The 25,372-nt window shown below is 37.6% G+C and overlaps 1 protein-coding gene across 1 annotated transcript in view; it reads right to left on the bottom strand.

Annotated features, from left to right (window-relative positions):
• Nucleotides 1-22,905, bottom strand: part of LOC128647601 (vomeronasal type-2 receptor 26-like) — a 97,436-nt gene extending 74,531 nt beyond the window's left edge. Inside the window, exons 1-2 of the mRNA XM_053700357.1 lie at nucleotides 22,873-22,905; nucleotides 20,419-20,542 (exon numbers count right to left, since the gene is read on the bottom strand). Coding sequence (XP_053556332.1) covers nucleotides 20,419-20,542; nucleotides 22,873-22,905 — 157 coding nt within the window. The remainder of the gene's footprint in view (nucleotides 1-20,418; nucleotides 20,543-22,872) is intronic.
• Between the last annotated feature and the right edge of the window lie 2,467 nt (nucleotides 22,906-25,372).

Here is a 25,372-nt window from a genome sequence, read left to right as displayed (position 1 = left end):
ACCCCTTAATTGCTTGATTGATATACTGCTGCTGAACTCTGCTTGTCTGACTACTCTGCTTGTTAACCCCTAAATTGCTGGATCGATTTACTGCTGCTGAACTCTGCTCACCTGACTACTCTGCCTATTAACCCCTATTATTCTGGATTGTCTCTCTGTTGCCAAACCCTGCCTGTCTGACCATTCTAGTGGTTTGCCCTTGGACTGCTTTACTGTTGCCAAACCCTGCCTGTCTGACCATTCTAGTGGTTTACCTTGGACTGCTCTACCATTGCCGCTGAAGACTACCCTGACTGGGGTGAGTGCTACTTCCCTTATCTTGCTAACTTTCTCTGCTCTGGGATATTCCCTATCTTTATGGCTCGACGCCGGGATAACAAGACTACTGGCCGAGTTAGGTCTGATAGAGAAGTATTCCACGAGCATTACAACAAGTGCCTAAAAAACACCAAAAATATATTAATTATGATATTATGGGTAAAAGCCCAAACGGTATGAAAAAGGTATGTGTAAAACGTTATTATTAATAGTACCCATAAATGTTTTCACATGACATATGAACATTAGATTAAACAATCCAGAATATAAAGATTCATTATTTTTTGGCTATCATGCTAGTTGATGCTAATGGGGAATAGAAAAATCAAAATAAAGAATCCCTAAAGAAAAAGAAAACCCATACAATGGTCCAAAAAGGACCACCTATATCCAGTCATGGGCTATGTAATACTCATAAGGGGTAATATACTGTTTTACAATCAGACAAACTTCTGTTCATATGAATCCATAATGGATTTTAATATTAAAATGTATATTGTTAAGGGGCTTAAGATTCTTTCATCAAATTGTTATCGGGCTATGTCTGATTTAGGTTTTATTCCTAGATTTAGGTAGGTGTAAGAAAAGAAAAGAAAAAGATAATCAATTATTGTTGAAGGTAAACTATTGCCAGTAATTGATTAAGTCAAATCTAGAATTGAAACCCCCTGGTGTTCTAGTTTTTAAGCGGTATATTCAATATACTTCTCTTTTGCTTAAGAGTTTGGGGCCTATTTATCAAGCCGTCAACCGCAAATACGCTGGAATTCCACAGTGTAATTGTGGCAAGCCTGATTCGCCTCATTTATCAAAGCCTACAGACTGGCAAAAGTTGAGATCCGTCGGTCTCAGTCCGACACAGATTGATCCTTACGTCATTTCAGATGTTCCGAATGCAAATTCGGCACTATCTGACTACTTTTGATAGTTATCAAACTGCTACCAGGTACGCTCGCCACTATTCTGGCCCAGTGTACCTGCTTTTCAATCCACCGCCCTGGAGCCCGCGGTTGCCATAGGAATCAATGGGAGTCTGAAAGCAGCGAATGCTATGTTCGCTGCTGCCTGATATCCCATTGATTCCTATAGGAGAATAAAAGTTATGTATACACCTAACACCCTAACATGTTCCCCGAGTCCTAACACCCCTAATCTGCCGCCCCGACATCGCCGCCACCTACATAATGTTATTAACCCCTATTCCTCAGCTCCCGGAGCCCACTGCAACAAAATAAATGTATTAACCCCTATCCCGCCGCTCCCGGAGCCCACCGCAACTAAATACATGTATTAACCCCTAAACTCCTGGCCTCCCACAACACTACCAATTACTAAACCTATTAACCCCTAAACCACCAGCCCCCCACATCGCCATAAACTAAATTAAGCTATTAACCCCTAAACCTAACAACCCCTTAACTTTACATTAAATATTACCTCATCCCTATCTTATAATAAATTTAAACTTACCTTTAGATTTAAATTAAACTATATTAAACTATTAATTAATCTACCCTAACTATTATCCTACAATTAAATTAAACTATATTCAACTATTAATTAATCTACCCTAACTCTTATCCTCCAATTACATTAAACTATATTAAACTATTAATTAATCTACCCTAACTGTTATACTAAGATTACATTAAACTACAAATTAAATTAAATATATTATATAGTTAAAAACCTAACCCTACTCAAATAATTTAAATCTACTATAAAAAAATTACAAAGTTACACAAAACTAACAACTAAGTTACACAAAATAACAAACACTAACGGTTAGATTACTAGTTTTGCGGTAAGCTTTGGCCAGACTTGGAAATGTTGCAAATCCACTTACGTAAATTGGGTACCCTATTTTTTCAATAGGACTTGCATAACGCCGGTATTATGAGTCTGCCAAAAAGTGAGCGTTAGACCCTCTCCTGTCAAGATTGGTACCTCATTTTAAAGTCAGTAGTTAAGAGTTTTACACTACAAAGCCGTAGCATAAAACTCTTAAATAAAGTGCTCAAAAGTACACTAACACCCATAAACTACCTATTAACCCCTAAACTGAGGCCCTCCCGCATAGCAAACACTATAATAAAAATATTATCCCCTGATCTGCTGAACCGGACATCGTCGCCACTATTATAAATATATTAACCCCTAAACCGTCGCACTCCCGCCTCGCAAAACACTAGTTAAATATTATTAACCCATAATCTGCCATCCCTAACATCGCCACCACCTACCTACATTTATTAACCCCTAATCTGCCGTCCCCAACGTCGCCGCCACTATATTAAAGTTATTAACACCTAAATCTAAGTCTAACCCTAACCCTAACACCCCCTAACTTAAATATAATTAAATAAATCTAAATAAAAATTCCTATCATTAACTAAATTATTCCTATTTAAAACTAAATACTTACCTGTAAAATAAACCTAAGATAGCTACAATATAACTAATAGGTTTATTTTTATTTTACAGGCAAGTTTGTATTTATTTTAACTAGGTAGAATAGTTACTAAATAGTTATTAACTATTTAATAACTACCTAGCTAAAAGAAATCCAAAAGTACCTGTAAAATAAAACCTAACCTAAGTTACACTAACACCTAACACTACACTATAATTAAATAAATTAACTAAATTAAATACAATTACCTAAATTAAATTAAATTAGCTAAAGTAACAAAAAAAATCAAACACTAAATTACAGAAAATAATAAACAAATTACAGATATTTAAACTAATTACACATAATCTAATAGCCCTATCCAAATAAAAAAGCCCCCCAAAATAAAAAAAAAACCCTAGCCTAAACTACCAATAGCCCTTAAAAGGGCCTTTTGCAGGGCATTGCCCCAAAGAAATCAGCTCTTTTTCCTGTTAAAAAAAATACAAACAACCACCCCTGACAGTAAAACCCACCACCCATACAACCAACCCCCCAAATAAAATACTAACTAAAAATACCTAAGCTCCCCATTGCCCTGAAAAGGGCATTTGGATGGGCATTGCCCTTAAATAGGCAGTTAGCTCTTTTGCAGGTCCAAAGTCCCTAACCTAAAAATATAACCCACCCAATACACCCTTAAATAAACCTAACACTAACCCCCTGAAGATCGACTTACCGGGAGAAGTCTTCATCCAAGACGGGTCGAACCTGGGAGAAGTCTTCATCCAAGCTGGGCGAAGTGGTCCTCCAGACGGGCAGAAGTCTTCATCCAGACTGCATCTTCTATCTTCATCCATCCGATTGGCTGATAGAATTAAATCAGCTAATCGGAATTACGGTAGAAAAAATCCTATTAGCTGACCCAATAAGCCAATAGGATTGAGCTTGCATTCTATTGGCTGATTGGAACAGCCAATAGAATGCAAGCTCAATCTTATTGGCTGATTGCATCAGCCAATAGGATTTTTTCTACCGTAATTCTGATTGGCTGATAGAATTCTATCAGCCAATCAGAATCTAAGGGATGCCATCTTGGATGACGTCACTTAAAGGTACCTTCATTCAGCTTTAGTCGTCGGATGAAGAGGATGCTCCGCGTCGGATGTCTTGAAGATGAACCCGTTCCGTGCCGTCTGGATGAAGACTTCTGCCCATCTGGAGGACCACTTCACCTGGCTTGGATGAAGACTTCACCCGGCTTCGTTGAGGACTTCGCCCGGCTTGGATGAAGACATCTCCCGGTAAGTCGATCTTCAGGGGGTTATTGTTAGGTTTTTTTTAAGGGTGTATTGGGTGGGTTTTATTTTTAGGTTAGGGACTTTGGGCCTGCAAAAGAGCTAACTGCCCTTTTAAGGGCAATGCCCATCCAAATGCCCTTTTCAGGGCAATGGGAAGTTTAGGTTTTTTTAGTTAGTATTTTATTTGGGGGGTTGGTTGTGTTGGTGGTGGGTTTTACTGTTGGGGGTGGTTGTTTGTATTTTTTTTAACAGGAAAAAGCTGATTTATTTGGGGCAATGCCCTGCAAAAGGCCCTTTTAAGGGCTGTTGGTAGTTTAGTTTAGGCTAGGGTTTTTTTTATTTTGGGGGGGCTTTTTTTATTTGGATAGGGCTATTAGATTAGGTGTAATTAGTTTAAATATCTGTAATTTGTTTATTATTTTCTGTAATTTAGTGTTTGATTTTTTTTTGTTTTTCTAGCTAATTTAATTTAGGTGATTGTATTTAATTTAGTTAATTTATTTAATTATAGTGTAGTATTAGGTGTTAGTGTAACTTAGGTTAGGTTTTATTTTACAGTTACTTTTGGATTTATTTTAGCTAGGTAGTTAGTAAATAGTTAATAACTATTTAGTAACTATTCTACCTAGTTAAAATAAATACAAAATTGCCTGTAAAATAAAAATAAACCTTAAGCTAGATACAATGTAACTATTAATTATATTGTAGCTATGTTAGGTTTATTTTACAAGTAAGTATTTAGTTTTAAATAGGAATAATTTAGTTAATGATAGGAATTTTTAGTTAGATTTCTTTAATTTATATTTAAGTTAGGGGGGTGTTAGGGTTAGACTTAGATTTAGGGGTTAATAACTTTAATATAGTGGCGGCGACGTTGGGGACGGCAGATTAGAGGTTAATAAATGTAGGTAGGTGCCGGCGATGTTAGGGATGGCAGATTAGGGGTTAATAATATTTAACTAATGTTTGTGAGGCGGGAGTTCAGCGGTTTATGGGGTTAATATGTTTATTATAGTGGCAGCAATGTTGGGGGCGGCAGATTAGGGGTTTATACATTTAGATAGGTTGCGGTGACATTGTAGGTGGCAGATTAGGGGTTAATAAATATAATGTAGGTGTCGGAGATGTTGGGGGCAGCAGATTAAGGGTTCATAAGTATAATGTAGGTGGCGGCGGTGTCTGGAGCGGCAGATTTGGGGTTAATAACATTATGTAGGTGTCGGCGATGTTGGGGGTGGCAGATTAGGGGTTAATAAGTGTACGATTAGGGGTGTTTAGACTCTGGGTTCATGTTAGGTGTAGAAATAAATTTATTTTCCCCATAGGAATCAATGGGGCTGCGTTAGGAGCTAAACACTGCTTTTTTACAGGTGTTTCTCCCCATTGATTTCTATGGGAAAATCGTGCGCAAGCATGTACGACCAGCTCACCACTGACTTAAGCAGCGCTGGTATTGGAGTGAAGTGTGGAGAAAAAATTTGCTCTACGCTCACTTTTTGTCTGTTAATGCCGGGTTTATAAAAACCTGTAATACCAGCGTTGTATGTAAGTGAGCGGTGAGCATAAACTACTCATTAGCCACGCACCCCTGTTACCACAAAACTCGTAATCTTGCCATAAATTACAAAAAAAATAAACACTAAATTACACACCACCCACACAACCAAACTCCCCAAATAAAATCCTAATCTAAAAAATCCTAAGCTCCCCATTGCCCTGAAAAGGGCATTTGTATGGGCATTGCCCTGAAAAGGGTATTTAGCTCTTTTACTGCCCAGACCCTAATCCAAAATTAAAACCTACCCAATAAACCCTTAAAAAAACCTAACACTAACCCCCGAAGTTCCACTTACAGTTTCTGAAGACCCGACATCCATCCTCAATGAAGTGGCAGAAGTCCTCATAGAAGCCGGCAGAAGTCTTCATCCAAGCGGGCTGAAGTCTTTATCCAAGCCGGCAGAAGTCTTCATCCAGACGGCATCTTCTATCTTCATACATCCGGCTTGGAGCGGCTCCATCTTCAAGACATCCGGCAGGGAGCATACTCTTCATTTGACGTCTTCTTCCGAATGAAGGTTCCTTTAAATGATGTCATCCAAGATGGAATCCCTTAGATTCCGATTGGCTGATAGATCTCTATCAGCCAATCGGAATTAAGGTTGAAAAAATCCTATTGGCTGATCCAATCAGCCCATAGGATTGAGCTCGCATTCTATTGTCTATTCCATTCAGCCAATAGAATGCAAGCTCAATCCTATTGGCTGATTGGATCAGCCAATAGGATGAAAGCTCAATCCTATTGGCTGATTGCAACGCTTCACGCCAGATGGATGAAGATAGAAGATGCCGTCTGGATGAAGACTTCTGCCGGCTTGGATGCAAATTCGGAACTATCTAACTACTTTTGCTAGTTATCAAACTGCTACCAGGTACGCTCGCCACTATTCCGGCCCAGGGTACTTGCTTTTCAATCCACAGCCCTGGAAGCAGCTGATGCCATAGGAATCAATGGGAGTCTGAAAGCAGCGGAAGCTATGTTCACTGCTGCCCGATATCCCATTGATTCCTATGGGAGAATAAAAGTTATGTTTACACCTAACACCCAACATGTTCCCCCGAGTCCTAACACCCCTAATTTGCCGCTGCGACATCGCCGCCACCTACATAATGTTATTAACCCCTGTTCCACCACTCCCAGAGCCCACTGCAACTAAATAAATGTATTAACCCCTATCCTGCCACTCCCGGAGCCCACTGCAACTAAATAAATGCATTAACCCCTATCCCGACGCTCCTGGAGCCCACCGCAACTAAATACAATTCCTGGCCTCCCACATCACTACCACTTACTAAACCTATTAACCCCTAAACCACCAGCCCCCCACATCACCATAAACTAAATTAAGCTATTAACCCCTAAACTTAACAACCCCTTAACTTTACATTAAATATTACATCATCCCTATCTTATAATAAATTTAAACTTACCTTTAGATTTAAATTAAACTATATTAAACTATTAATTAATCTACCCTAACTATTATCCTACAATTAAATTAAACTATATTAAACTATAAATTAATCTACCCTAACTCTTATCCTACAATTATTTTAAACTATATTAAACTATTAATCAATCTACCCTAACTGTTATATTAAGATTACATTAAACTACAAATTAAATTAAATTAAATTAAATATATTATATAGTTAAAAACCTAACCCTACTCAAATAATTTAAATCTACTATAAAAAATTACAAAGTTACAAAAAACTAACAACTAAGTTACACAAAATAACAAACACAAAGTTACAAAATAAAATAAACACTAAGTTACACAAAATAAACAATAAAGTATGAAATATTTAAACTAATTACACCACCTAATCTAAGAGCCCTATGAAAATAAAAAAGCCCCCCAAAAATACCCCCCCCCCCCCGCAGCCTACAATAAACTAACAATGGCCCTTAAAAGGGCCTTTTGCGGGGCATTGCCCCAAATAAATCAGCTCTTTTACCTGTAAAAAAAATACAAACAACCCCCAAACAGTAAAACCCACCACCCACACAACCAAACCCCCCAAATAAAAACCTAATCTAAAAAGTCTTCATCTAGACGGCATCTTCTATCTTGATCTAACCGGCGCAAAGTGGCTCCATCTTCAAGACATCCGGCGCGGAGCATCCTCTTCTTTCGATGTTGTCTTCTTCTGAATGAAGGTTCCTTTAAATGACATCATCCAAGATGGCGTCCCTTAGATTCCGATTGGCTGATAGATTTCTATCAGCCAATGGGAATTAAGGTTGAAAAAATCCTATTGGCTGATTGGATTGGGCTTGGATTCTATTGGCTTCATTCGGAAGAAGACGTCGAAAGAAGAGCATGCTCCACGCCGGATGTCTTGAAGATGGAGTCACTTCGCGCCTAATATGGGTCCTTACTTGTAAATTACATTGGTGACATTCTATCAAATATATTGCCCCTTTAGTCCTACAACTAACATAGCTGTCAATATTGAACGTATCACCTTTTGAAGCGGAGATAAAAGTGTTACCAACTGTTGCGTGTTTACAGGCTTTGCAATCAGAAAAGCCACATTTATGTAACCCTTTAACCTGTAACCAAGATGACTGACTCTTTGGGGTAGCTGGAGCAAATGGTGACACAATGTTGCCAATTGTTTGACCTCTCCTATAGGAGAAACGTACATGCTTTTGGGAATTATGTCGAAAACATTCTTCTGCAGATAGAATAGGAAGTTGTTTTTTTAATAATATCACACACTTCTTTGTATTGATTAGAATATTCGGTAACAAACTGGATGTCCTTACTCTCTATTTGTTTGTGTCTGTGGTTGTTTTTTCCCTTATATTTAAGTAAATCCTTCCTGTCCATTTTGGCCACTGAGAGACGTGCATCCTTAATCACATAGATACTGTATCCTCTCTCTCGTAACTCTCTGTCTAATTGTGTAGCCTCTTTGGTATAAACCAATGAATCAGTACAACTCTGTTTAACATGGAGATGTTGACCCTTTGCAATTGCTTTAAATGTATGATAGGATGATTACTTTTTGTATGTAATAACATTTTTTTTAAAATAGGTTTCTTATACAATTTGGTTTCAATGTTTAATTTGTCAATGTTTCCCACAAGTGTTAGATCCAAATAATCAATACATGTGTTTTGAGACTAATGTGTGCATGTTATCACACTATCTGTGGTTTTAATATAGTTTGGAAAATTGTCTAATTCTATCTCATCTCCTTCCCATATGACAATGAGATTGTCAATGTACAGTTTAAACATTGAGATATGCTGTTTAAAAGGATTGTCATCTCCAAAGATGCAGCACAGCTCCCACCACCCGATAAAGAGGTTGGCGTAGGAGGGGGTAAACTTTGCCTCCATCACTGTGCAGCATCTCTGGAGATAACAATCACCCACATAACAAAAATAATTATGGGTCAAAAGATATTCAAAAACTTTCAAAACATATTCCTGCATGTTCTGACTAAGCTTACTTCTATGTGACAAGAAATACCCAACTGCCTGTAATCCCTTATCATGGGGTATACAACTGTAAACGGACACCACATCCATAGTGACCCATCTGGACAAGGTAGTCCATTTTTGATTCTCTAGTAACTGTATTAACTGTTTTGAGTCTCTCAGATAACTCGCTAGTTCAAGGACCAAAGGTTGTTAAATGGAATCAACTCTTTCAGACAGAGGCTGTAAGGATTCCGCTTCATGTTTTACCTATGCCTTTCCCATTCACCTTATGTATGGATTCCACTCCATGTTTTACCTATGCCTTTCCCATTCACCTGACTTCAGCCTTACCTGTACTTAAGGCATCAGCTGACTGCAGACAGGTGCTTAATTATTAAGTTTCTAGACTAGCTCTGAAGTCTGTCTGTTTTCCACTTGCTGTGTGTTTTTTCTGAAAACAAACCAGTCTGCTTTTCTTCCAATTTCTGAACCAGCTACTACCTTGGGATTACTTATTTTTACTGCCGGTTCATATGCTCATTTTGCCTACATAAACTTTTACAGAGGCGAGTTTTTCTTTTAAGCGTGCACGCTACAACAGAGACTTATTTCATACTGCAGTGTGTTTGCTGCCTTCTCCCTCTGAGTTGCTATCTCATTTGAGCCACTGAAGCTTTTCTCACACAGCGGACTTCAATCTCTCTTCCACTGCAACACAGTGCAACTCATCTACAAACAACCTCCCACGGACTAAGTACAAGGACATCTCAGAATTAATTCTGCTTCTATTTCACACCATCCGGTGACTGGGGGTAAGCACTGTAGTTACTTTAAGCTGTGCTGTACAAATAAACCTTGAACTTTGCTTTTCCCTGCTGCTCTACTGACCGCAAGACTATCAGCACATGTGTATACCATTCTGAGACAAACTAACTAACAGTGTCTAAAACTGAGAGTTACACTTCACACTGAACTGTTATATCTTACTCCAGCACTAATAGCAACACTACCTCCTTTCTGGAACTCTGCTTTTCTTTATCAAGATTTATCATACTGGGAGCTAGCTGAACACTAAAGTTTGCTACTAAGATATTGTTTTATTTTTTACATTTCTTCTGATCCAGCCTTTGTTTATGTTTATACTATTGCTGTGACATTCAACAGCATATGTGATTTACATCATTCGTTGCCAGACAAGTTTCTGATCTGCAATTCAATTGCTTGAGAATAACAACTTCACTTAAAGCAGCTTGGTCTATGCTGTTCAATAGTCCATTTGCCAAAAGTGATACAAATCATTTATTTTGCATACTCTGCAGTTGTGATCCATCCTCACTCTCTACTAAATCATTACAGAATAATTAAGCCTAAAAAATATGGATCCAGCAGATTTGCCCCAATTCGTTTACAACCTGTCTAAAAGAGTAGATGAACTCAGTCAAGGCCTTAGAGATCTAAAGATTGAAAATGAGACTTTAACTAAGGTTATAAGAGAGACAACTCCTCCCAAAGCAAAAGCTGCTGAATCTATTGTGGAACCACAGATTGCAGCACCTGATTTGTTCAATGGTGATAGGAGTCTCTATCGCCAATATAGGAATGCCTGCCTCCTCACTTTCAACCTTAAGCCACTCACATATCCTAATGATAAGATTAAAGTGCTCACAATGATTACCTATCTACGGGGTGAACCCCGAATCTGGGCAGACATGCTCTTTGAAACCAACGATCCTATTCTATCATCCCTACAGTCTTTTCTAGCAGTCATGGATGAACTTTATTCAGACTCAAATTTACAATTGACTGCAGAAAGCAAGATGCGGAAACTAAAGCAAGGCAACCGTCCTGTTGAAGTTTATATAAGGGAGTTTAAACAACATGCCATTGATTCCCAATGGAACGTGATTGCCTTAAGAAACCAATTTCGCCTAGGACTCTCGGAAGCAGTTAAAGATGAGCTAGCCCGAACTGATCTCCCTGACTCCTTAGACGGCCTCATGAAGCTCTCAATGCAAATAGATAGAAGGCTTCGCGAAAGGAAGTCAGAGCGTCAAATTGGGGATTCTTCTTACAAGAGATCATTCCATCCTCCTCCAACTGCTTCTTCATCAAGTGTGCCTGAACCTATGGATATAGGCTTTAGGAGGGGTCCATTGACCTCTGAAGAAAGGTTTAGAAGAAAATCAAAAGGACTGTGTATGTATTGTGGAAGTCCAAACCATCCTATCCGCGAATGCCCCTCCCTACGTAAAAATAAAAATAATAAGTCTCTCTTACATTTGACTTCAATGATTGAACATGATAAACCAATTCACTGTACTTTAACCCTCTCTTTACAGTGGGACAGCAATCGCATGACGAAAGAAGCTATAATTGACACAGGAGCCTTATACCAATATAGATGCACCTAGACTCATCTCCCGTTTCCACAGACAATATCCTCTTAGACCTAAACATCAAGCCGAGGATCGTCTTGCTTGAAGGGGGGCGTATGTAAGGATTCCGCTTCATGTTTTACCTATGCCTTTCCCATTCACCTTATGTATGGATTCCACTCCATGTTTTACCTATGCCTTTCCCATTCACCTGACTTCAGCCTTACCTGTACTTAAGGCATCAGCTGACTGCAGACAGGTGCTTAATTATTAAGTTTCTAGACTAGCTCTGAAGTCTTTTAGGATTGAGTCTAGAGCCCAAAAGAAGGGATCAAGACTGGAAATAGTGCACTTGAGTAACACTCCCATCCCTGATTTGAGTGAATAATAATAATGAACTCGCATTCAGGACCAAAAAGTTTCTATTCCAAAAGGATTTACTTAAAACATAACTTTTATTGGACAATAACTATAAAATCAATATGTGTGTGTGTGTGCTTTAAAAACACATAGGAACTGGATTGTAAATAATGGCTAATGGTCAATTTGGCAACCTAGTTATACTGTTGTAAGGGGCACCTCTAAGGGGTCCCGCTTTATTTATATATATATAGGTGCTTGTTTATATTTTGTATCATACGCTAGGGGTGGATTGGAGTGTTTCACGATGAGTTCACACCTAGGTGCTGTATATGGCACTTACTGGGTTTGTGGTTAGGCTAGTCAAATGTATAATTCAGGTTTTGCATATGGGATGTCTGATATAATAGTTGTCAAATTGACTTTTTCCAGACCTTCTACTCCGGTCTGGTTTAGTATATTTGACTTCAGACTCTCTGGTAATATGATAAATTATACGTTGGTTATTAGGCTTTTGTGAGTGCCCTAATATCTCATAGAATACTTTTAGACTTTATGTCTTATGGGTAGAGATATATGAGCCAGGAATTAAATTGGAGTATCTTTTACAACTTGTTAAGGCATGTAATACTGATGGTGCCTAGAGGTCTTTGTCACTTTTATTTCAAGTGCAGTCAGTTAATAATAATACCAATGGGTTTGATAGCAGATTTAGTTGGAATAATTATAATACTAGCTTCCAAATGGTACACAGGGTCTACGTTGTGCCTTATTTACAGCTGTAAGACATATACATTTTAAGATGAAGGATTGAATTTACTTGATTAAACTGGAATTTGCTTGGTGCAATATATTTTTCCTTCTTTTTTCTTTGTGTATTATGTATCAATTTCTGGTTTTGATATCTATTAACATATATGATCTGAAATGACCTGTTATTTAATCCACATCTTAGGGTGTTTAGTGTGAAATTTCAGATTTTAAGTCTTGTATTTGACTGTTGTAAAACTGTAATGATTTTATTTTTTTATTTTTTAATTTTTTAAAATTCTTTATTTTTGTATAGGCGATTTAGTGATTGCCTTATTTTGGCAAGTGTGCTTACAGGTTAAGTCTGTGTGACATCACCTGACATTCACCTCATAAATGTGGCTTAATTCAGATTACCCACATACAATACCCTTTATCTGTTTAGCTGTTTTTGAATTAAAGATACATTATTATTACAGCTAAATCTTGCAGTAATTGTCTGTGCGTGTTATAACTGGTCTAGGTGGCTGTTTAGCTTATATGTTAATTTTCTGAAATAATGGGAAAAGAAGAAACTGTGTCTTGAGAGAGGCCTTATTTTGGCCTTGTTGGTAATAAATTTAATCTAAATTCCAGTTCAAGTTTGTGTGTCCTTTACATCTATTATATCACTGGCGTGTAGCACAATTGTCAGAATACCATAGGGGTCAGTGTACGATTACTTGAATACAATATGCTTAGTTAAGTTTGTAGTTAGCATTGACTTGATATTGATATCATATAGCACTCGTACTGTTTGGAATGCTGTATGCTGAAATAGCGTGATACGAGTCTTGTAGAGATTCTCAAACAGTATCTGTAGCCAATGTGACTATATATATATACATTGATCTTTGCCGGATTGCCAACTTATAGAATTAAGTAAATTGTGAAACCACACACAAACAGTATCTATTAGAGTTAGGTGTCGGCTTGTTTAGTAAATCGGAATATAAACAAGCACCTATATATATATATATAAATAAAGCGGGACCCCTTAGAGGTGCCCCTTACAACAGTATAACTAGGTTGCCAAATTGACCATTAGCCAATATTTACAATCCAGTTCCTATGTGTTTTTAAAGCACACACACACACATATTGATTTTATAGTTATTGTCCAATAAAAGTTATGTTTTAAGTAAATCCTTTTTGAATAGAAACTTTTTGGTCCTGAATGCGAGTTCATTATTATTATTCACTCAAATCAGGGACGGGAGTGCTACTCAAGTGCACTATTTCCAGTCTTGATCCCTTCTTTTGGGCTCTAGACTCAATCCTAAAAGTTGTTATTGTGCACAAGCACCCCAGCTCACCACAAGCTACACTATTAAGATCGATATAGATTCAGATTTGAACACGTGTACAGATATATGCATATGCATAGATAAATATATACGTACACAAACACATATTAATCTAATCTAATTCGAGCAACCCTGTATTAACATTAGTGTAGTGCTAGTGCCATTCTCTCTTTTTCTTAGCTCTGAAGTCTGTCTGTTTTCCACTTGCTGTGTGTTTTTTCTGAAAACAAACCAGTCTGCTTTTCTTCCAATTTCTGAACCAGCTACTACCTTGGGATTACTTATTTTTACTGCCGGTTCATATGCTCATTTTGCCTACATAAACTTTTACAGAGGCGAGTTTTTCTTTTAAGCGTGCACGCTACAACAGAGACTTATTTCATACTGCAGTGTGTTTGCTGCCTTCTCCCTCTGAGTTGCTATCTCATTTGAGCCACTGAAGCTTTTCTCACACAGCGGACTTCAATCTCTCTTCCACTGCAACACAGTGCAACTCATCTACAAACAACCTCCCACGGACTAAGTACAAGGACATCTCAGAATTAATTCTGCTTCTATTTCACACCATCCGGTGACTGGGGGTAAGCACTGTAGTTACTTTAAGCTGTGCTGTACAAATAAACCTTGAACTTTGCTTTTCCCTGCTGCTCTACTGACCGCAAGACTATCAGCACATGTGTATACCATTCTGAGACAAACTAACTAACAGTGTCTAAAACTGAGAGTTACACTTCACACTGAACTGTTATATCTTACTCCAGCACTAATAGCAACACTACCTGCTTTCTGGAACTCTGCTTTTCTTTATCAAGATTTATCATACTGGGAGCTAGCTGAACACTAAAGTTTGCTACTAAGAAATTGTTTTATTTTTTACATTTCTTCTGATCCAGCCTTTGTTTATGTTTATACTATTGCTGTGACATTCAACAGCATATGTGATTTACATCATTCGTTGCCAGACAAGTTTCTGATCTGCAATTCAATTACTTGAGAATAACAACTTCACTTAAAGCAGCTTGGTCTATGCTGTTCAATAGTCCATTTGCCAAAAGTGATACAAATCATTTATTTTGCATACTCTGCAGTTGTGATCCATCCTCACTCTCTACTAAATCATTACAGAGGCTCAAGTAGGGAACCAATCCCAGACACAATGGGATGGACTATAACATTAGTTAAGCTCTTGTGAAATATCGGAAACACATGAAATACTGGGTTTTGTGGATGAGTAACCCATAAAAATTCATATGTAGATTTGTCTATGAAACCGTTATGTAATCCTTCATCTAATAGGTGTGACAATTGTAGCTTAAAGTCTTTCATAGGATTTTTGGGCAATTTAGCATATGTGTTGGTATCTGAAACTTGTCTTATCTCTTTGTCATAGTGTACCCTGTTAAGCACAACTATACTACCCCCTTTATCAAATTTACCAATAACTATATTGGGATTCTCCTCTAATTCATTCATTGCTCGATTTTCTCTATAAGAGAGATTATTAGAACGTTGTTTTTTCTTATCCGAATACAAAGTCTCCAAATACTTTACATCCTTTCTTGAAAAAGTTCAAAACCTCACCTATAGATTGCACTGGATAAAAAGAGGACTTTGTTCTAAAACCTTTATGGGATACAGTTTCTCCTAGGGATTCTGGAAGTTCTTGACTCTGTATTGTTAACAGTGTTTCTCTAGTGCAAGCATCTGAAAAATCTATATGTTGTAAAGAGGTAGCTGTTCTGTTTTGCATAGTACTAGGTTCAATCTCCCCTTTACTGGTAAAAAAAATGTTTCTTAACCGTGATATTCCTCACCATTCTGTTCACATCCACAATTGTGCTAAAGAGATTGAATCCAGCACTAGGAACAACGTTTAAACCATAATTAAGCACTTTATCTTTTGTAAGGCACACATCTGAGAGATTGATCACTATCCTGTTACTCTTAGCCCCTAGTCCTTTTTTGTTCTTAGAGTGTACCTGTTTAGTTGAGGTTGAGTTTTTCCCCTCCCTCTCACTCCATGCTGTATTGCATTGCCTGGTGGTTGTTTTAATATTGTCATTGGGACTAAAAAAGCCTCATCAAATCTATTTCTAGCTCCATCTTCTGTTTTCTCTTGCTTATCACACATGTGTAATGCATTTTTTTTGGAAAAACTATTTTTCTTAACAGTTGCTGATTACACATGTGAGACATTAGTGCTACTATTAGTCGTGGGACCTGCTAGCACCTCTGTAACGTGTGTCTCATTATCACCACTATTATCATCTGTGGATTCAGCTTCTGTATCAGAAAAGGTTACAGTTTTTTTACTTTTAGAGTTTTTACCTCTGCGTCTGAAATTCCTTCCATTGTTGTTACGATTGAGCCTATCTTTTATCTGCCATATATGTATATTATTTGTTTGGTAATCAGTCCAATCTCTCAAAAACGTTGTATGTTTGATTTGTACAATTTCATCAGAGGATTTCTCTACTACATCTGATAGAATTTTATTGCAAGTGGGATATTCAGATATAGCCTAATAATACATATACACACATATAAATACATTAATACACATATAAACACACACATTTATATATACAGGTACATATATACATATTTAGCCATCTATATGTATATATCTCTATGTTAAAGCCCTTCGTACCCTTTTCTTCTAACACATGAGACCTCATATCTTTGAGCCCTTATAACAATGTTGTGCAATATTTTTTAAAATACATTTTATTAGTGTTTTTATGATTGTAAGCTTGCTTGTAATGAATTTGTTATGTGTTTTTTTTATACTTTTTTTGTTTTGTGAAACATTTAACCAGCATCCTGGAATTTCCCTGGAAGTAGGACAAATACAGAGGCGCCTCTAAGTGTAATAACATCAACACAACATCGATTCAGCAAACAAAGCTCTATGTCAATGTACTCACATTTAGCAAAGCACACTGTAATGCAAATGGGACAGACCGAGACTTCTGAGCCACTCGGCTGACTCTAAATCAATGGTAAACACAGCAGGCTGATGTGACGTATTCTCCTCATAGTGATCAACTTGTTAGACCGCCCAAGGGATATTCAACATACAGGTGCCGATATTGTAAGGTGCAAGGTGTAGTGACTTCCAATTAGTCAAATATACAGCGGTAGAAAGTATAACATTCTTTAATTAAAATACTTATAAAAACATCTCAGACAGTGACGCGTTTCTTGGCGGGCAATGCCGTTTCCTCAGACTGTATTGTTAAAAACTACTGCTGACCATTTAAACCTATCATGAACAATCAATGAATTCCTAGAAGCTGACCACACCTCCTTTATGACATCACACAATTGTATCACATGATCAATGTTTCCATTAAATGGATACTAAATATATATATATATATATATATATATATATATATACACACACATTGTGCCATAGTATAATACATATATATTGCATATACTTCAAAAACCACAGCCATAAGCATAATATATTTACAATGTGTATTCTATATACACTCAATTACGATGTCAGTATATCAACATCTATTTAAATACGGTAGTCATTAGTTCCTAAACAATGTGCTCCTAAACAATGTGTTCAGCACATCTTAATATTGACAGAACCACATTCAAGGTTTGTAAACATGTATATATTTATGATGATTATCTGAAGTTCAAAGATATAAATATATATATAACAATGACCAGTGATACCCTATAATTTGTTATGTGGGAAGTTATTAATGTTTGAGGTAATTTATTCCATCATATATGCGTACATATACTCTTTATGCACACATAGAGTGAATACACTTTAGATTATTAAATTATTTATATTTTCTCACTATACACATTTGAGGTTGATAACCTCACCATGGATGATAATATTATTTATCAGTATTTGAGGTTAGTTATTATTTTTTATATATAGATAATTTATAGGGTATCACTGGTGTGTTCTTATTTATATTTTATATCTATATTTATATATTGTTTAGAATATGAGATATCTATAAACGAGAGTTCCCCTATGGCTTATTATAGGTTGGAGTTTTTGTGAACACAGCGTGTGATTTTGACACATGTATTTGTTGATGGATATCAGTTTCACCGATTGAGACATCAATTGTTATATATATATATATATATATATATATATATCTTTGAACTTCAGATAATCATCATAAATATATACATGTTTACAAACCATGAATGTGGTTCTGTCAATATTAAGATGTGCTGAACACATTGTTTAGGAGCACATTGTTTAGGAACTAATGATTACCGTATTTAAATAGATGTTGATATACTGACATCGCAATTGACTGTATATAGAATACACTGTGAATATATTATGCTTATGGCTGTGTTTTTTAAGTATATGCAATATACTGTATATGTATTATACTATGGCACAATGTGTGTGTATATATATATATATATATATATATTTTAGTATCCATTTATTGGAAACATTGATCATGTGATACAATTGTGTGATGTCATAAAGGAGGTGTGGTCAGCTTCTAGGAATTCATTGATTGGTCATAATAGGTTTAAATGGTCAGCAGTAGTTTTTAACAATACAGTCTGAGGAAACGGCGTTGCACACCGAGAAACGCGTCACTGTCTGAGATGTTTTTATAAGTATTTTAATTAAAGCATTTTATACTTTCTACCACTGTATATTTGACTAATTGGAAGTCACTACACCTTGCACCTTACAATATCGGCACCTGTATGTTGAATCTCCCTTGGGCGGTCTAACAAGTGGATCACTACGAGGAGAATACGTCACATCAGCCTGCTGTGTATACCATTGATTTAGAGTCAGCCGAGCGTCTCAGAAGTCTCAGTCTGCCCCATTTGCACTACAGTGTACTTTGCTAAATGTGAGTACATTGGCATAGAGCTTTGTTTGCTGAATCAATGTTGTGTTGATGTTACTACACTTAGAGGCGCCTCTGTATTTTTCCTACTTCCAGGGAAATTCCAGGATATTTGACGAGCTTACCCAGAGAGCAGCCGTGAAGTATTTTTTGTGCCATCAATTTTGATCTCCTTGGAGTATTTAAAGAGACTGTGTACTGCATAAATCATTTGGGATTGGTATTTACTGTATATACTACAAATTCAATTTGATTATATTCATATTGTATGATATTTGTTTATATCTAGCTGTTAACCATCTTTTGAAAAGCTGTAATTATACTTTTATATAATAATTTATATTCAATCATAATATAGGAAAATTGTTCATAAGTGGAGCACCCCTTAGTTAGTACTGGAGTTTTCAGCTCCTTACGCTACTATTTTTGTCATTTAACCAGCACTCTGAGGATGGATGCTGTATTCATTCTAGCGTAAATCACAATTGTGCTCAAGCGATTACATTTGCTTTCACCTTGTAATATGAGCGGTAACCCCGACACGTGCAAGCACCCGCGATAAAACCCTTCTTTCTTGTGTGTAACTGTCGATGCACCACTCACAATCTGGCCCAAAAACCATTCCACATATTTCTCATAAAAAAAAAAGTTTTTATTTAAAATATATATTTCTATATATCTGATAATGTTAATGTAAAATATATATTTCTTTATATCTGATAATGTTAATGTAAAATATATATTTATACCTATATAACTATACGAATAGATATATAGGTAAACATCAAAATATTTATTTAAAATAAAAATAAAATATTCCTGTATGTGAAGAACATTGTAATGTGAAATATTAATAATTCCTGTCAGGTTAGCGCTCTCTATTGAAATCTATGGGGAGAATAAGTTAGCACGGTTGTGATGTCCTAAAGTTAGCGATCATCTTGTTTTGCTCAAAAGAAAAAGTTTTACTTTTAACTTGTAATTCGCTCGCTAACACATGTGCGCAAAATCTTTACTAATGGTGGTGTTAGCACTCGAGCAACAGCACTAAATAGCACACCACTGGTAATCCAGCCCGTAGCTGGCTGTTGAATGTATAAAACCCTTCAGCAATGACTTCCTATGAAAATGATAAATATGTTATCACTAATCAGGAACCAGACGTGTGCTGCATTACAAATGCTTTTTTTGTGACTAAACAAATATCTGATAATATAAAGAAAAACAAATATATAAAAATGGCATTCATTAGTTTATATTCACTACCCTTTAAATTAGCTTTTAGAGGAAATAAACTAACGTATAGCTCACTGGGGGAGCAAATACCAACCCTTCTTCCCAGAGTCCAGGGCCGCACTAATAGGAGGATTAGTGAGGCAGATCCCAGTGCCTGCGCTAAAGAAGAAGGCTCTGGTATCCAGCCACACTCAGCCTCCTGTTATTACGGCCCCCACTCTGTAAAGAAGGGTAAGGATTAGTGCGGCTCCCCCAGCGCACTATAGGTGAGTATAAACCTACAGATAACTTTGTGTCATCTGCAACAAAGTAACAGATACATTTGTTTTAATTATAGGATAAATACTATTATTAAGTATACAGCAATTTGCCGGATGCTGCTTCACGCTACACAGTTATTGCTAATACTTAGATCAGTGCAGGAGCTCATTTTCAGATAGAGAGACAGAGCATTACAAACTGATTGCCACCTGTTTCATTGGAAATCTCTCCATTCTCACAAGGGACACAGTCATAGCAGAACGCTGGCTGACCACGTATCTGAGCTTTTCTGTAACCAGGAAGACAGTTTTCTGAGCATTTGGAGACTGGAATCTAAACAGAAAAAAATAATAGACATAAAACACAATGGGCCAGATTACAAATGCAGCGCTAATTAACACTTCCGCTAGAGCGTTACATGCGCTAGAAGTAAGCTTTTGTGCACATTGGGTTGCACTCATTTAATGATCTTAAAGTAAACTGTTTTTGCTCTTGCGCTAACCTGAAGAGCACGAAAAGACGAACTTAGAATATTGCGTGCATTTTCACGTATTCCCCTATAGAATTCAATGAATGCAGATGAGAGGGGTAGTGCAGGTGGGTAGAGGAGAGAGTTAAAAATGGAGAAGAGTCTTTTAGGGTTTGAGGAGTGAGTGGATATATAAGAAGATAAGTAGGTTTGCTTAGCTAAGTGAAGAGCCGAGGTTTAAGAGAAAAGAATGAACTTACAGTGTATAAAATCAGGTTCAGAGCGGGATTTCCTCCAGGCATGTTCAGCAGTGCGGGAGCATTTTTGTTGGTGGCATGTTTGCTGGGATTGCCAGGGCTGGAGCTGATGATGTGGGTCTTTGTGAAGTTGGGGCAGAGCGAGAGTGTCAAGTGCAGAGGAGAGAGTATTGTTATAGTGGGTTATAGCACGGTCAAGGCAGGGTATCGTGGAAGGGTGGGGGAGTCGTATCAGAATAAGGTTGGAGAGTTGGGGAGGGTCCACAGTGTGCAGATTTCTACAGGTGTGGGGGCGAGGGGGGGGGAGCAGGTTTAGCCTGTATATTAATATTAATAGTGAGTAGATTGTGGTCTTAAATTTGAAATGGGCAACAGGCAACATCAGAGCGAAAGAGCAGAGATAGGAGAATTCCAGATCAATAGAGTGTCCATCGTGGTGGGTAGGGAATAGGGTGGATTGTGAGAGGCTGAAGGCCTAAAAGTTTAGAGGCAGCAGAGGCAGATGGGTTGTCAATGGGGATGTTGAGGTCCCCCAGAATTAGAGTAGGTGTATTTGTAGAGAGAAAGTAAGGAAGCCAGGCAGCAAAGTTGACAAGGAATTGGGAGGTTGGCCCGGGGGGGCGGGGGGCGATAGAGAGAGGGGGGAGAACAGGTGAATGCAGTGGACTTCAAAAGAAGAAAAGGAGAGAGATGGAAATGGAGATAGGTACTGATAGGAGCAGGAGGGAGATAAGATGCCAACACCACCACCATGTCTCTCACCTGGCCTAGGTGTGTGGCTAAAGTGAAGACCACCGTGTGTGAGAACAGCAATGGAAGCAGTGTCAGAGGAAGATAGCCAGGTTTCAGTAATAGCTAACAGGTTGAAAGAGTTGGAAACAAACAGGTCGTGAACAGTTGTAAGTTTGTTACAGACGGAGCGAGCATTCCAGAGGGCACAAGAAAAGAGAGGGGATAAGCGCTGTGTGTTAATGGAGATGAGATTGCTGGTATTGCCTGACCTAGAGTTTTTGCAGTGGGAGACAGAGCAACAGTGTAAAAGTTTGGTGATTGCTGCAGGGCCAGGGTTAGGAGAGACGTCAAAAGCAGCAAGCAGTAGTAGCAGTGAGAGTGAGATTTGTAGGAGCCCATATGACTAGACACAGGAGAGTTAGAGGGGGAAAGTGTTTCTATAGAAACATAGTAGTAGATGAAAGGACAGAATAGTGGATGAGAGAAGGGATAGTGAGATATGGATAGTGTGGGGATTGTTGTTATAGGGAAAAAAAAAGTATCGCTACTCCCCATTTCCTATTTATACATAGAGTAGCTATTATTTTCAATACCAATTAGCTGTTAATTTTGCAATCTCTTGTTCTTCAAGTGTAATTCTTGTAAGAAGATTATGTCTGGGTTTACTGTTATGAGCCTCTTTAAGATACGTTTACGCTTAATCTTGGAAGTTATTCCACCCACTTTCCAATAAATTATTTTAAAATTAATATTCATTTATTTAAAATCTAAATAAAATGTACTTTCCAGTACCGACAGGCCCCCAGAAGAGAAGGCAAGGGGGAGAGAAAACAAAATGGGGAAAATTCCATCTATCATCATTGTTATACATACTGTAGCAATACAGATTAAAAAAAGTGTAACATTATTTATATAAATTGTGCTAATAGCACGCACAAGGGCCCCATGTCTCCTAATGTAATACACATCAGCCTGCAGAGAGTTCATATCTTGATGTTATTTTTTATACAAAAAGCTTTAGCCTCTGCTGCAGAGTTTAATGTAAAAGACCCATCACTATCCTCAGTTACTATTTTAGCTGGATATCTTAGGTTAGCCTTCATCCCAGCTTTAATCAAGCCAGTACAATATGGGGCCATTTATTTTCTTTTAGCAGATGTTTCTGAAGAATAATATTGAAATAAAAGGATCTGTTTATCATTTACCGCTATCAAATTATTTTTCCTATACTGCCTCATGATCATCAACTTATCTTGAAAGTGTAAGTATTTAATCATGACCATTCTAGGGCGAGTGTTTCTATCAGATACTGGCCTGCTAGGCTCTATCCTGTGTGCTCTGTCCACCAGTAACTGCTTTCCCTGTAACTGTAATCCTAGTAATAGCGGTAGTGTAGTGGCAGCAAAAGGTATTATATCATTGTATTAACTATCCTCTGTATACATCCTCTAGTCCAGAGACTTATCTTGAATTTTTCACAAACTTGCCTTCTGAAATGAATAGATGGAATATATACTCCTTATCTCTCTCAGCAAAAATCATGCTGATTAAAACAATATTCTTCCCTTTGTTTTTATTACAAAATCTACCATTATTTATATTGAAACAAGATATCAACAGATATAATAGAGCATGTGTGGATTTTCTTTGTCTCGGTTAGCAGTTGAAAAGTTATTCATACCCAAAAGATACGGTGGGTTCTCATTACCTAACCTAAAATACTATAATTGGATAACATTAGCTAAAATTGGGTAACAGAATCGGAATATATCACTTGAATCAGATTTAACAGCACCACTTAGTTTAAAAGCTGCTTTACACCACATGTTTAGCAAATTACCCTCATAATATCAGATGGTTATTGACATTTTCAAACATTATATTCGCCTTTCAAAAGTATCGTAGGATAATGGGAGTAGACTTTCAAAAATCTTGTTTCCTGCTAATTGTGGGAACCCCAGATTTTACTCCTGGCTTACACAATGCAGTATTTAGAGAATGGCAAAATCGAGGAAAAATGTATTTCTCACAATTGATACATGAGAATACAAATGTAATACAAACATATGAAGAACTTTCCAATACATATCATCTGCCTCCAAAAAATGTTTATGCATACTTACAGACGAGAAGTTATCTTTTACAAATTTGTCCTACTAGAGATGATGGGGTAGATTTATCATAGTGCGAGCGGACATGATACGATGTAGCATTTATCATTGCACCAACAGTTCTTGTGAACTGCTTGTGCAATGCCTCCCCCTGCAGATTTGCGGACAAGTTATGAAGCAGCGGTCTTTAGACCTCTGCTTCATAGCTTCTGTTTCCGGCAAGCCTGGAGGCTCGCGCAGAAACAGGGGCATCAAGCTCCAAACGGGGCTTAATAAATCGGCCCCATTGTCTGGGATTTACAGGAAGTAGAGTCAATCCTTAGAATTTATGATGCTGGTCTAAGATCAATTTCACATTGGTATAGAGCCTTATATACAAAGCTGGGCTGCAAACACATAAGCAATTTAAAGGAGAACCTTCAGAGATATTTCACGAATATACAGGATCGAGACTTTATTAAAAGTATAACTGTGGCAGAATCCGCAACAGGAACTATTGTCTGGAAGGAATCACATGTAAAATTGATAAGTAACTACTATTTTATCCCAGATAGAATCAACAAATGGGCCCAAGCAGATAAAAAAAAAATGTAGATGCTTTAAATGCAAGGCAGAAAAGGCAGACATCCTACACTGATTATGATCATGTCCAAAAATAATGCAATTCTGGGGAAAAATAAGTTACTGGCTGAACAAAGTCCTCCAAATCAGGATTGAGCTCAAACCATTTTTTATTTTTTTTTGTATATGGACTATACAGGTTTCGGTGATCAACATAAGGTTAATATGTTGATCATGGCAGCGTGAAATTTAATATTTAAACAATGGAAGTCATCCTATCCTCCCACTATATCTGAATTTATGCAGACTATGAGACCACAGAAGATGGTTGAGAGGCAAAATGTAAACTCATTATTGAAAGACATCTTAGAAAGTTTTTTCTAAGTGGTTAAAATTAATACAAGCTTGGCCAGCGGCAACCTAGAATCAATTCATAATGCCTTTTCAGCATTTGGTACCGTTAAGGATTTTGATTATTGAAGAGGTGTTTCCACAACAGTGGCTGAATAAGGCTTAAGCCCTTAATGACAACTGATGTACCAGGTAAGTCATGCAAAAACAACCAGTCAATGACAATAGACGTACCTGGTACGTCAGTTGTCTAACAGAGTGCTGGAAGTGATCGCAATCGCTTCCAGCAGCTCTCAGGGTATTGCAGTGATGCCTCGATATGGAGGCATCCTGCAATACCTTTTTAGAAGACTCAGATGCAGAGAGAGCCACTCTGTGGCCCTCTCTGCACCGGTAGCGATGGTGCCGTTCGTTGGTGGGTGGGAGTGTAACAGGGAGGCGGATGGGCGGCCCATCGCTACCCAGCATCCGGTTCCTGTAAATGCAATGTGCACGCCGGGTCCCGGGAGCGTGCGGGGGGCGCGCACGCGTGCATGAGTGTGTGCGCACGCGGGCGCATTAGCCACTGACACCAATGAGGAGGAAAGAGGGGGAAAAAAGATTTAAAAAAATTTAATATAAAAGGATCTGGAAGGGGGAGGGGGATGGGGTATTGTGGGGGGCTGCTACACTACAGAAAACA

Source organism: Bombina bombina, chromosome 2, assembly GCF_027579735.1.
Source record: "Bombina bombina isolate aBomBom1 chromosome 2, aBomBom1.pri, whole genome shotgun sequence".
Lineage (NCBI taxonomy): Eukaryota > Metazoa > Chordata > Amphibia > Anura > Bombinatoridae > Bombina > Bombina bombina.
This window is presented reverse-complemented; position numbering and strand designations above follow the sequence as displayed.